This window comes from Argopecten irradians, chromosome 15 (genome assembly GCF_041381155.1).
Source record: "Argopecten irradians isolate NY chromosome 15, Ai_NY, whole genome shotgun sequence".
Lineage (NCBI taxonomy): Eukaryota > Metazoa > Mollusca > Bivalvia > Pectinida > Pectinidae > Argopecten > Argopecten irradians.
This window is the reverse complement of record NC_091148.1, coordinates 33784464-33798550: the sequence shown is the minus strand read 5'-3', so window position 1 is coordinate 33798550 and position 14087 is coordinate 33784464. Positions and strand designations below refer to the sequence as shown.

The 14087-nt window shown below is 34.1% G+C and overlaps 2 protein-coding genes across 14 annotated transcripts in view; one reads left to right on the top strand and one right to left on the bottom strand.

Annotated features, from left to right (window-relative positions):
* LOC138309474 (glutamate-rich protein 3-like) overlaps positions 1-4162 on the top strand; it is a 71842-nt gene extending 67680 nt beyond the window's left edge. For all 8 annotated transcript variants that reach the window (XM_069250676.1, XM_069250674.1, XM_069250677.1 and 5 more), the window contains 3 exons: positions 104-235; positions 980-1071; positions 1370-4162. In XM_069250676.1, the coding sequence (XP_069106777.1) occupies positions 104-235; positions 980-1071; positions 1370-1925 (780 nt within the window). In that variant the 3' untranslated portion in view covers positions 1926-4162. The remainder of the gene's footprint in view (positions 1-103; positions 236-979; positions 1072-1369) is intronic.
* A 928-nt stretch (positions 4163-5090) lies between these two features.
* Positions 5091-14087, bottom strand: part of LOC138309476 (arf-GAP with SH3 domain, ANK repeat and PH domain-containing protein 2-like) — a 105963-nt gene continuing 96966 nt past the window's right edge. For 4 of the 6 annotated variants that reach the window (XM_069250681.1, XM_069250682.1, XM_069250687.1 and 1 more), the window contains 4 exons: positions 13242-13574; positions 12489-12586; positions 12186-12311; positions 5091-11884 (listed from right to left, as the gene is read on the bottom strand). In XM_069250681.1, coding sequence (XP_069106782.1) covers positions 11804-11884; positions 12186-12311; positions 12489-12586; positions 13242-13574 — 638 coding nt within the window. In that variant the 3' untranslated portion in view covers positions 5091-11803. The remainder of the gene's footprint in view (positions 11885-12185; positions 12312-12488; positions 12587-13241; positions 13575-14087) is intronic. The other 2 variants (XM_069250683.1, XM_069250686.1) reach the window with 1 other exon arrangement.

Below are 14087 nucleotides of genomic sequence, written 5' to 3'. Positions count from 1 at the left end.
GAAATCACCTTTTAAAATGTGATCTATAGACTCCAAAAACAAGTATATGTTATGAACTTGTTAATATTTCTGTTTCATATTCAACCCCTACATCTCTCCACAGGTGAAAGAGTTGGGCACCTACATAGAGAAGTCAGACATCATCACCTCAGTTTGTCTGAGGAATTGTGGGATTGATGATGACAAGTTCGACAAGATGGTGGACAGCATTGAAAACACGAAATCTGATATCAAGGTTTGTCTTTATGTACCACACCAGTACCTTAACAACAAATTAAAAAAAAAAACTATGATATTAAAGCCACACTATACGTAACTATCAACAAAAATTCAAGTTAAATTCGACTCCGAGATTTTTAGTATTTGTAGATGTAGTTGAAATTAAGATATATTAAAGAATATTTATAATGATTTCTTAATAACTTTGGTATAACACTTGTTGAAAGTCGATACATGTAAGCATGCCTTCATTTTAAACTGGTCACCATAGAAGTTACGATTATTGCCGAACGGAAGTCGGAAATTTCATGACCCGTTTTCGGAAGAATTCGGACAGACGTTACGTAGTTACGGTAGTCACTTGACTTTCTCAGTAACGACGTTAAAATGTCGGTTAGCTTCGGCTTGTTTGACAAAGTGGGACCCACCTAGCGATGTTTAAATTTTATTTGATTTTTATCAAAATGTACCAAATCATAATCGCTCATCTTGACTTCGATTTAGTCCTGTCTCTGCATGATTTACAACAGGATTTTTTTTCAACATTCTTCTAAATCATGAAAAAAGATAAGAAAGATACGGATATTGAGCCTATAAATTTTACCAGTAAATTGTTCGACATGAAATAATGTTAAGAGAACACTCTCCAACAGATATCAATTATCTATGTAAAGAAATAGATAAAGAGTTGTCAAAATGAGATAACGATACACAATTGGAATGATACATTATTGATCTTTGTTGGCATTGTTCCCATCAGATGCTGAACTTGAACTTAAACAAGCTTGGAGACTCGGCTGCTTCTGACATTGCTGACATGCTGGGAGAGAAATCCTCTATAGAAATACTACTGTAAGTGACTAAGCTCTAAAAGTTATCCTAATCATATCTTCATCTCTCGCTGAAATAGTTATTCAAACTATTTCTGAATCCTGAAGGATAAATGATCCAATCTGTAAATTCTAAAAACAGTTATCCTGACCATTTTACATTTACATCAAAATCATCCCCAATTATTTTAATACAATTTATGTAGTCTTTTCAGTCAGTATGCAAGTGATTAAAAAGAAAAGTTCTAAAAACGCATTTTGAATTTTATGTCAAATAACCAAAACCGTTTCTAGAAAATTCTTTGACTTTGATATTACAGTGTCCATGGTAACCCACTTGGTGACAAGGGAGTGAAGAGTTTACTAGCGGGTATCCAGGAAATAGAGGAAGAAGCTGACGACAATGGCAAGGTCAATCTACGTGAACTTGACCTTGGTGATACCAATATGGGCGACAGCGGCATGAGCAAGGTCGCAACCTTCCTGGAAAAAAACACAACCTTGAAAACGCTTAATCTTAATGGGAACAAGGCGGTCAGTGTAGAGGGATGGCAGAAGCTTGGAAAAGCCCTCAAGGAAAATAAAACCTTGCAGACGTTATCTTTAGATTTTAACAATGTGGGTGACGATGGTATCGCTGCTATTGTCGAGGGACTACGGACCAATCAAACACTACACACACTAGAGCTTGAGGATGTAGGGATCACAAAAAAGGGCGGGAAACTGCTAAGAGATCTGGTGAAAGATAACCCGACAATATTGGAGGTGACCATATATCCGGGGAACGACGTTCCTGACGACATCCGTGATGATATTAAAACATTTCTTGGTCTGAGTAACGAGGCTTATAAAAAGAGGCAGCAACCAACCTCTTAGAATAATATATTTCTGTGGTGACATCAACATTATCAAAACAATTTTGCTAGAGTAAAAATGTGTGAGCGCCCTCCCATAATGTTAAAGTTTAGTGTTGGTGTGTTGGAATGAATTGCACATAGTTCCTTGCTTAAATGTTAATTTTTCCGCAACAAGAACTTGAATTCCTTTCACCTTTGAATAATTGAAGTCCTAGAAAACACACAACAGTGGCCAATGTTAGTCAGAACTTGTATTTAAAAAAGAGCTTACTCTTAGGAGAGTCTATTTGTACATAACTGTGACACTGAGTTTAAATTTTTGTTGCCTCCTTATCATGGCCTTTTGAATTCTAACAATCTGTATCTTTATAGTTTTATTTTCCTTTTGTGCCATTAATCTGTCAGGGAAGAGGAATAGATATGTATGGTAAACGGTTCATTCATGTCTCCGAATAAAGTTGTTTATTCTTATCGGAGAACAGACGACTCCGACTGGTAGGCTATAGAGGAGGTGTATTTTGTAGTCATTTTACTTACTATCAATCTGTGATATTCCTTAAATCTTATTTATATATACATGAATTTTATATACATACACACAAACTATGCATCTTCTGATCCAGTGATTTAGTTCAGAATGTGTATTTTCACTTATCCGTCCAGTACCTTAATTTGAGAACGTCCCTCGGACAAAACTTTTCCTTATGTGTATATATAAATCTTACTTTGAAGACAGAAACGTCATTTAGTACTTGTTTTTTTCTAATTTGATGCTATGTAAATAACCCCATCAATTATGTAATAAAGTTTGGGAAATCCACGAGGGACAAGTCAAAGTAGCCTTGTATTATGATAGTATATCATGTTTATTGTTTGTTTAAGACTGTAGAGCGCTGCTTGAACAAGTTTGTTTTTAATATGTTTAATAGTTTTTAGTTTTAACCCCGTTTTGTCGTTTCTATGAACAAGTGCTGCGAGTTGTCAGAGATTGATAGATTTGTGTTTACGATAAATTTTATTTGTACCCTAGATGATAAGAATGATGTAGTGATGTATGCTTTGGTAAAGTACATTAATAAGGCTTGATATATGTATTAGAACTGTACAGCTTTTTCTTGCATGATAAAGGTTTTGATATTATACACTTAATCCTATTTACCATACATCAGTTGATAACTTAGGTAGAGCCAGGAGCTTTAAGTGTGATATATAGTACTGCTTACCATTTTATGTCATCATTTGTATCTTAATTTACAGGGAAATTCTCTACTGCTGATCAATTGAAGATGTGATAACCAATTTTGTCATCATTTTCTTACTTTTAATTCAATGATGGACTAAAAACACATCTAATGAAAAAACTATAATATTTAATATTTGATTTATAATTATTCAAAATGTTGTTTAGTCATTTTATCATTAATTTGTATATTTTCTTATTAGAGCACTTTTTATACCATAAACCATTTTACTATTTTACAAGAAAAAATGTCTGAATGAAGCTGGTGAGGAGTCAAACACAACCGATATTCAGCTTTATACCAAACCTCTGTGATATTGAATGGAATTGCTCATATCATATTAACCATACTGTAGAATAAAATCTCTTTGGAAATTAATATAATCAAGAGAGAATATTATATATTTGTAAAAACCATTTGACTTTTGTCATATTAGCGGATCGCTTCAATGAAACATCAGTAACTTTGATTTGGCGATCATACTTAGTAATTTAAGTAAGAAAAACTTTATTTCTGTTTTAGAGAAAGTAAACATATCAGATTTTTTTTTTCTCAGTAGAAAGTTTTAATTGAACACTTTTTTTTTTATTTAGCGTTCATACTTAGTAAATTAAGTAAAAAAAACTGTATTTCTGTTGTAGAGAAAGTAAACATATCAAATTTTTTTCTCAGTAGAAAGTTTTAATTGAACACTTATAAAGATATCTGTGATACTGGAAGGTTCACATTGTGAAGTGTTACTCCAAGTCATAGATATGTACATTTTTGTATGAATTTACTTACATATCAGACAACTGCTTTAATAACATCAATTGATTTTCAGAGCTTGTAAAAACAGTTTGTAATCTGTGAATATTTTGTAAAAGTTTCTCGTGATTGCTACATGACGTATAAGTGACTATGGAGAGGTTAAGGGTAACTCCAATTGTGATGTTTTTGTGTGATCTAACAGTTAGATGAGATCATGCCAAGATTATTGTAGGTTAAACATTTCTCAATAAAGCTATGAAGTAGATCTTGTCTTGGTTTTCTGTTTTTATGTCTCTGATTAAATAAAACTTCAATAAAACCAGATCAAGATTGCAATATCTGTGAACATCACTTTAAAAGAAGACAAGAAATCCTAGAATGAATATATGTACCCCGCTTACCATACCTTCCTGCCAGGTATGAAATGATCCCTATATGTCTTAGTGGAGCACTGCCTCGGAAAATCACTCAGGCATAATTTTCTATACTTTGTTGTAGGCTTCCAATTATTTTACGGGTACCATACATGCCCTTAGATATTATATTTGTCCAAAACAAACATAATGACAATTCTTTATATCTACAATACCCATCACAAGAAATCAAATTCACAATATGTAGACTTGCCGTATAACGTTCCTTCGTAAAGACTTTCATATTTATATGTGGAAAAAATAATGTCTCGCTGTGAATTTGATATTTCATACTGTTCAGTTTTATTGCCTTGTAGGTAAGAGATGTAAAACAAGTACGAGAACATGCTTACAAACGTATAAATGACGGTTTTCATAATAATTACTTTGCTCCATTAGGAGTAAGGCCAAAAAAAAAAGTCTGTTTAGGGTTACATTGGCAAAAAAAATAGGGTCAGTAGGTTGGGAGGTTTTTTGTTTTGCGTCTTTCACTCTAAAATAATGGCCAGAACCGGAGTCTGAGATCGAAATCCCGACTTTTAATATTTTTTTTGGTAGAAAAGTGGAGAGAAAAAAATCAGGCTCGGGGGTGAAAAACTAGGGTCGGTCGGGTAACCCTAAACAGACATATTATTTTTTTGGCCTAATTAGGCATCAGTTGTAGCTCTAAAGATGACACCATTATCTGTCTAATTGTCTTTTGAGCTACAATATTGCAGCTAAAGAAATCCTAGCAGGATTTGTCAGATTAGTCTGTATAAGAAACAAGAAACAAGATGATAGTGTAGAAGTACAGTTTACTAGGTTATCAAAGATAACATCAATATGTTGGTTTGAAGTTAAAATCTCATATCACAAATCGTACAGTGGCATCTACTCTACATCTGAAGAGTCACAAGATCATCACCTAGATCGGGAAACCTGTCTATAACCAATCTACACAAACTATCATAGGAGCAGCGTTTCAGAGTTACGTCCATACGTACAGTAATTTTATCTGACTAGAGTTATATCCCCTGGGTAGAGTGTCTTCCCCATACCAGAGTTACTATATTTACATCCCCTGGTTAGGGTAATCTCCCCTGACTAGAGTAACATACCTTTAAATACAGGGCCGTTTTCGATTATATGGTTTGACTGGTTGAACCTACTTGTTTGTTTATTAATTAAAGACGGACCTGGTGATTTTATATTGTTTTCAGACGAGCTTTGACAAATCCGTCACAGACCTGTATCAAAAATTGCAGGTCCGTCAGGATTTATACGTGAAATAATGACTTTAACCAATGGTCGTTCCGGTTGTTCCGAATAAATGAAAACGGCCCTGGTATAACCCTGTCAAGTTAGAATCAAAATCAAAATACATGTATTTATATGAATATACTGAATATTTTGGAAAAGCATTGTTAGTTATTTTGAATGGCGTATTTCTTTACAACTTTTTTTTAATGATGAAAAACCTTCATTTGTTATCTTATAAGTGATCAGTTACTTCTAGTTATAGACAGGTTGCCCGGATCTAGGAATCTTTGTTCTACATCAGAAGCATTGCACAGATATTGTAATATCATACATTGCCAAGTAAACATCAAAAACAATACATATTAGTCCACTTTCTCCTTCCATTAACATTTGGTCCCTTAGGATTACAGTGCGTCACCTTATGTACAATAAAACACTTGTACTGTTGCGAGACATAACTACTGTAAACCACTTTCGTGATACAAATTTCCGAGTAATTTCGCAAAAGAGGTCAAGTTCAAATGTTAGACAAATATTTGTATAAAAGCATATATGAATGCAAGAATGTTAGTTAGAGCCCTTGATCGCGAATTTAAGTATAAAAAAATAATGTAACCGAGAAATATCCTATACTCCAACATATAGTGATTTACAGCGTACATGTGTTAGGACCAGTTTTATTAAGGGCATTGGAACATTGGGGATACTGCTGGTAATTTAGGATAACAAGGTCAAATTCAGACCTGATCAGTTAACTTTCAGAGGACACCATTAATGTGTTATGACAGGTGAATTTAGTACATCAATAGTTATATTTAGAATAGAAAGTTAGGCACCACAGTTAAAGTTAGGACACACAAATTTAATTTTCAGTCGGAGAATTAAATTAGACATACAAGTTTTGTTCAAGATTGGTTATTGGAATTATATATCAAAACATACCAGATTAGCTTCTAGGATCTACAATACATTTATGACATGATGGAACCTTTGTTATTAATATATCTCTTAGCAGTATTCAATCGATATATCATAAAATGATTCTGCATGTAGAATTAAAACAAATCAAACTTTTGTTTTCTATGTTTACAAATATCAATGTTTTTTATCTTACAAAGATAAAATCAAGAGCGTAAGGATTATCCAAGTAGATAGTAAAAAGTCTACATCCAAACCACACATTGTTTATAAACTCGTAAATCAGCATTAACTCATTCACCACAAAAATTACATAATGGACTGGTCTAGTCTTTGTTTTAGACGAGTCTGAATGCGTCTTAAGGGGTATATGAGTAAAACATAATATCCAATATTAATGTACATTGCAATCATGGTAGTAGTATGATACAAATGTTTATAATGTAAATTTTATTATCTATATTTATGTACATAACAAGTAATACCACAGTTATCCACCAAAGTGTCCAGTAAGACCTTTACACAGAGTATATAGGCCACTGACTTTTAGCTGTATAGATGTGATATTTGACATTCAACAATAACATTATTATACTTATAAATGTGATTCCATTAATCTCCCATTATTGCACATTTTATCAGCATGACTTGGTGATAAGCAGTTGTTTCTATTTATATACATCAACAGAATTACTATAAACATGTATAGTAAATAAAGAGCATGTTAACACATTCCCAGACATTGAATAAAATCCCACTCCAACTTCACACTAAGCTCCAACTCTCACCGCGGAAAAAATCAACCACAAATAATGTCATTAATAATCGGTCTGTTGATCAACCACCATGGCCAGATCAACCACGGAGGCCGGATCAACCACTGAGCCCTATATCCTTTAAAATATCCAGGACAAACTATCAACAAATATGTACAAACATATCAATATCATAATTACGTCCTCTGATTCAACTCATCGTCAACATTTATATATATATATGATATATACATAACACCAACGCCTCAGTGAGTTACATAAAACATATATATATAATATATAATTGTATATAACATTTTATAAATGTAATAGTGCAATCAAAGTTAAATTCATATATATCTATATACATTAAACATTATAATTCAAACCTAAAAGGTTTTAAAATACAGAAGAGAGTATACATAGTGTGTATATAATATGGAGGTTTTTTTATGAAGAGTGACCTCCCCTTGTCAGACATTTAAATGGTATGTTGCGTTCTCAGTTTCTGACATAACTATAATAAACAAATTATGCAACTACTGACACGAGCCGATAACTCTGTCAGAAATATTGAAAGATTACAATTACCATGTATGATTTTAACATCTGAAATAATTTTAACATCAGCTAAAAGTTACCAGTAAAATTGGTATAAATGGACACAATGATCACGAGACAGCTTCGTTTTGATGAAATGCTTTGAGGAATATAAACTTTTTTGATACATCAACAAGTCATATGTATCCTATAGACAATTAAAATCTCTTTCCATCTATAGGTATTTCTGTTTTATTCATTATGCTGCCCCTGCCCAGAATAGTATTCTTGATCTGTGATAACACTTTATTCTACCTATACATTTGTAGAAATGTCCCTATAAATACAGAGTGGGTAAGCGGTTGGGGGACTTAATTGAGGATATTTGTGTTGGGACTAGTCAACATACATGTATAAAACACATAAATAATCATTCATGAAGTAGCACTTATTTATATAATCACCTTTTGCATTTGTAACTTGCACATCAACTATTTTCATAATGATCTGCCCAAGTAAGAGCATTCATATAGTAACACCAAGAATATGTTTGGCCGAGTAAACATTTGAACTTGTAACCAATTATTCTGAGATAAACTTTGATAAAAATTAATAAAGAAATCAATAGCAGTACTTCAACAATAGTTAACTATATAAATATAAGCCAGCCTGTGTTGCTATATAAATATGATTTCTAGTGCAACAGGTTTTGCTCATTATCTGCTATTGTATATATATATGATGTGCTATTGTATATATATATGATGATAAAAGAAATGTTATTTAAAGTACATGCAAACCTCACTATCAAAAGTAAATATTGTATAGATTTCTATTATAGAGTTACTTATAGGAGGGCGATATAATTGATTGACATTGGCATGGTCACATTATATTCAATACTTCTTTACCCAAAAAACATTTTCTGATTTTTTAAACTTATCTTACTCCGTTGAATGAAGTCTAAACATTCTATTTGTAAAGTGCATGTATCTCAACATTTTTGCTTTGTTAATATTAATGCAAAAATGATATATATCACCCATCTTTTTAAATATAGAGGACACAATATTATAATAAAAACTCTTCATTTGCATATTCAATTATTTTTAGTTTTTGGCAATAAATAAAGATTCAATTATTTTTAGTTTTTGGCAATAAATAAATCAATCTAAAAAGAATAATTATAACCAAAAATCTTTTTATCATTTTATAACTTGCTCCACATTCTGATGTTATAGAAGACCATTTGTCAAAATAAAGCTATTTCTGTTTTGACATTTGTGGAATTTTTATAAAACATAAATCTCTACTAATAATTCTGCACACACACACACATTTTTGTCATCACCAATCAAACATCATAACCAGGTCTTGATTATCTGAAAATATCATCCCAACAAAATAAATAACCATATGAGTTAAATTCAAGAATTCAATTTCCGATCAAAGGTTTTTAGGCATGGAAATGTGGAAGCTAAGCTGGCTTAAAATTCATTGTAGCAGATGTTAAATTGTACTCCCAGGGTCATAAGAGCACACCTTACTTATACACCGATGCATTTTTAAATGTAAAGATATGACAAGAGATCCCAGAGGGATCTTGGCGCCCACCAAAATTTGATCTATGTCTGACAAATGAAAGAGGGATCTTTTCTCTGCTTTTCAAACTTACAATTCTTTTTTCTGCTTTTCAAACTTTAAACTATCAAAATCCAAGTTGGTGGTCGCAAAATGCAATAAGCAGAACTAGGGTCCTAGAGGAACCTACATATGATATTTGAGAACAATCCCTTCAATACTTTCTGAGAAATAGCGGTAACAAACTTTAACTATCAAAATCCAAGATGGCCACCGGTCGGCCATCTTGTTGACCGATCAGTCCCAAAATGCAATATGCACAACTGGGGTCCTAGGGGAACCTACATATGAAAATTTGAGAAAGATCCCTTCAGTGCTTTCTGAGAAATAGCGGTAACAAACTTTAACTATCAAAATCCAAGATGGCTACCTGGCGGCCATCTTGTTGACCGATCAGTCCCAAAATTGCAATATGCACAACTGGGGTCCTAGGGGAACCTACATATGAAATTTGAGAAAGATCCCTTTAGTGCTTTTTGAGAAATAGCGGTAACAAACTTTAACTATCAAAATCCAAGATGGCTACCTGGCGGCCATCTTGTTGACTGATCAGTCCCAAAATGCAATATGCACAACTAGGGTCCTAGGGGAACCTACATATGAAATTTGAGAAAGATCCCTTCAGTGCTTTCTGAGAAATAGCCGTAACAAACTTTAACTATCAAAATCCAAGATGGCTGCTTGTCGGCCATCTTGTTGACCGATCAGTCCCAAAATGTAATATGCAGAACTAGGGTCCAAGAGGAACCTACATATGAAATTTGAGAACAATCCCTTCAATACTTTCTGAGAAATAGCGGTAACAAACTTTAACTATCAAAATCCAAGATGGCGGCTGGTCGGCCATCTTGTTGACCGATCAGTCCCAAAATGCAATATGCACAACTAGGGTCCTACGGGAACCTACATATGAAATTTGAGAAAGATCCCTTCAATACTTTATGAGAAATAGCGGTAACAAACTTTAACTATCAAAATCCAAGATGGCTGCCTGGTGGCCATCTTGTTGACCGATCAGTCCCAAAATACAATATGCACAACTAGGGTCCTAGGGGAACCTACATATGAAATTTGAGAAAGATCCCTTCAGTGCTTTCTGAGAAATAGCGGTAACAAACTTTAACTATCAAAATCCAAGATGGCTACCTGGCGGCCATCTTGTTGACCGATCAGTCCCAAAATGCAATATGCACTACTAGGGTCCTAGGGGAACCTACATATGAAATTTGAGAAAGATCCCTTCAGTACTTTCTGAGAATTAGCCGTAACAAACTTTAACTATCAAAATCCAAGATGGCGGCTGGTCGGCCATCTTGTTGACCGATCAGTCCCAAAATGCAATATGCACAACTAGGGTCCTAGGGGAACCTACATATGAAATTTGAGAAAGATCCCTTCAGTGCTTTCTGAGAAATAGCGGTAACAAACTTTAACTATCAAAATCCAAGATGGCTACCTGGCGGCCATCTTGTTGACCGATCAGTCCCAAAATGCAATATGCACTTCTAGGGTCCTAGGGGAACCTACATATGAAATTTGAGAAAGATCCCTTCAGTACTTTCTGAGAATTAGCCGTAACAAACTTTAACTATCAAAATCCAAGATGGCGGCTGGTCGGCCATCTTGTTGACCGATCAGTCCCAAAATGCAATATGCACAACTAGGGTTCTAGGGGAACCTACATATGAAATTTGAGAAAGATCCCTTCAGTACTTTATGAGAAATAGCGGTAACAAACTTTAACTATCAAAATCCAAGATGGCTGCCTGGCGGCCATCTTGTTGACCGATCAGTCCCAAAATACAATATGCACAACTAGGGTCCTAGGGGAACCTACATATGAAATTTGAGAAAGATCCCTTCAGTACTTTTAGAGAAATAGCGGTAACAAGAATTGTTAACGGACGGACGGACGGACGGACGGAAGGACGGACGGACGGACGGACGGACGGAAGGACGGACGGACGACGGACCACGGACGAAAGGCGATTTGAATAGCCCACCATCTGATGATGGTGGGCTAAAAAAGACTAAGCAGTTATCTTATTCAGAGAACCAGCACACATTTAAACTTCTATATTTTATGACGTCTACTGGCAAGCTATTGCATCAGAATTTCCCAGTATCTAAGGTTGTGAATCACTGCATATTTCGGAAAGGATTCATCTTGCTGTAGAGTTTTCAATAATCTCATGTTACAATATTTGTATATTTTGGCTATACGGCTCTATATATGTATATATCAGAATGTTAATTGCACTCGTTTATCCTGCAGAGGTATAAATGTAAGTACAAAGGACTCCAGGTCTCGATTAATTGAAACAATGAGTGTAAACTCAAAACTGAGTGACATATACAGTTAAAGAGTATTAATTAAACACTAGTAATTAGTCGTCGTTATCCTTGGTCCGGGAGTTGTTCTACAAACGTCTTTGGGAATAGACCACGCCTCTGTGAGTTACCCTCGATCTCACCCTCCTGTAAATACAAAAGGAGTTTCTCAAGCAATGCTTAATAATTATTCCGCAAGTATATTTCTCAAACAATGTTCAATCAATTATTGTATAAGTATTATGGGTTTGAAATCACAATAAGAAAGGTATATATCTTTTGATAACTTGTACTTCAAGTTATATTTAATAAATTTGTATGTCAATGCAAATCGCATGACTTATACAACCCAAGAAAATTACAAGAAAAAAAGATTTAAGACTATAAAATTGGAATATAATTTCACACTCAGGAATATGAATGATGAATCTATTAGCAACGTACTTACCCACCAATCTTCCTCCTCTTCCCTCAAAACTATAATTATCTCCCCTTCAGTGAAGGTTAACTCATCATCATTATCCGCCTCGCAGTCAAACAGAGCTCGACACCGGAACCCAATCGGCACCTTTTTCTGTAAAAAGCATTCATGTTACAAAGACAAAGTTTGATAATCAAAGTGAAATATTTCAAAATCAATCTAAAAAATTATTTATCAATTTATATCATTTTAATGATCAATAATGTTGCTGTTTAATTCAGAGACACAGAAAAGGTTTAGTAGAATTACTGGAGGGATAGGGGTACTTACCGTTACCTTCTGACGAGGTAGTGGTATAGGTGGTGCTTCCTTCTCTGGTAAAGGCTGTCTGGATGGCAACACAGGAGGAGTGATTGGCGCCCTTGTATCTGTCAATACAGAAAATGAATGTTTAAAAGAAAATTCATTTTAGCAATAATCTCATAAATATTACAATCGAATTACAGATTCCTTTTGTTTAAGGCATGTAACAAATATCTAGAAGTGTTATTGATGAAGAGATAGTTAAATCTCAAATATATAGAATTATAACATCTGAAAACACACAACTATGTAGAAGAAATTTGTTTTACCAGTACTTCTGGTATTTTTATTTGATCAATTATTTTTGAGTTCTTTCAGCACTTTGAATTATTTACAGTGCTTCCAATACTTTTATTTCATAAAAATTATTGACAGTACTTTGATTTTATCAAATATTTCATCAGTACTTTTTGTACTTTGATTTCACAAAATTATCTGTAGTACTTCCAGTACTTTGATGTAACAAATTATCAAATTATTTTTACAGTAGTTTCAGTATTTTGATTTTATCAATTTATCTTATCAGTACTTCCAGTACTTTGACTTAATGAATTATTTGCATCCACTGTCAAACTTCCCATGATGGCACCATATCAAACATATACTAAAATACCAAGAAACAGACTTGTGTGAACATGACAAGACACGATATGAAATTTGAAGAAATTTTTGGAGCTTCAAATTTGAAGAAATTTTTGGAATTTCAAACAAAAACTTTACCTTCGTCTGTTGAATGTGTCCGTATCCGATTACTTGAGGGTCTTGCAGGTCCGATGCCGATAGCTCTTATTTCCGGTGGTGCAGGTCTAGGCGGAGGATCGGATGGAGTCCTTTTGTGAGTCATTCGTTGTTGAAACGGCTCCGAAGAGTTCCGACTGTGACCGGGACCTATAGCTGTTGGTAAGGGCGGCTGTTTCTTATTCCTCGGGGGAAGGGGCGGGACATAGGGTGGGGCGTTAGAGTAAGACTGATCCTGAGTTTCAGTTACCGGAGGTGATGTCTGTGCTCCACTGCCGTTGGAGGTCCCCGTGTTGTTATGGAAACTGTGAGTGTCTACAAAGTATACATCTAAATTATTCACTGGGATGTTTTAAACTTGATGATCATACAAAGATTATGGACATGTTAACTGATCAGACCTCTAGTTTTAGGTTAAAACAGGATTAAACTTTTTACAATTTCAACATTAAACAATATTTCTAATTAGGCCATTGCCTCATATTTTACACACATAAAGCTAAAAAAAGATTAACTACACAAATCATGAAAATAAATGAAGATGCTGACAAAATATACCTATTTAATACTGCTAGATTATAGGTTACAGGATGAGGTTAAAACTAGAGGAAGAAATTGATCATAAATATCAGGGATATAAGTTAACATCTTACCATGGTGAGGAAATATGAAATACACAAAAAGGGCAATAATTCTGAATAACCATGCTTGTAATCACAGTGGGAAACAAAATAGCATTCTGGGACAGTATATCTACATGGGATGCATAGCCACAAAACAAACCTATCTCATAACCAAAATGGTCAAGCACAGTAGTCAAATCAATCA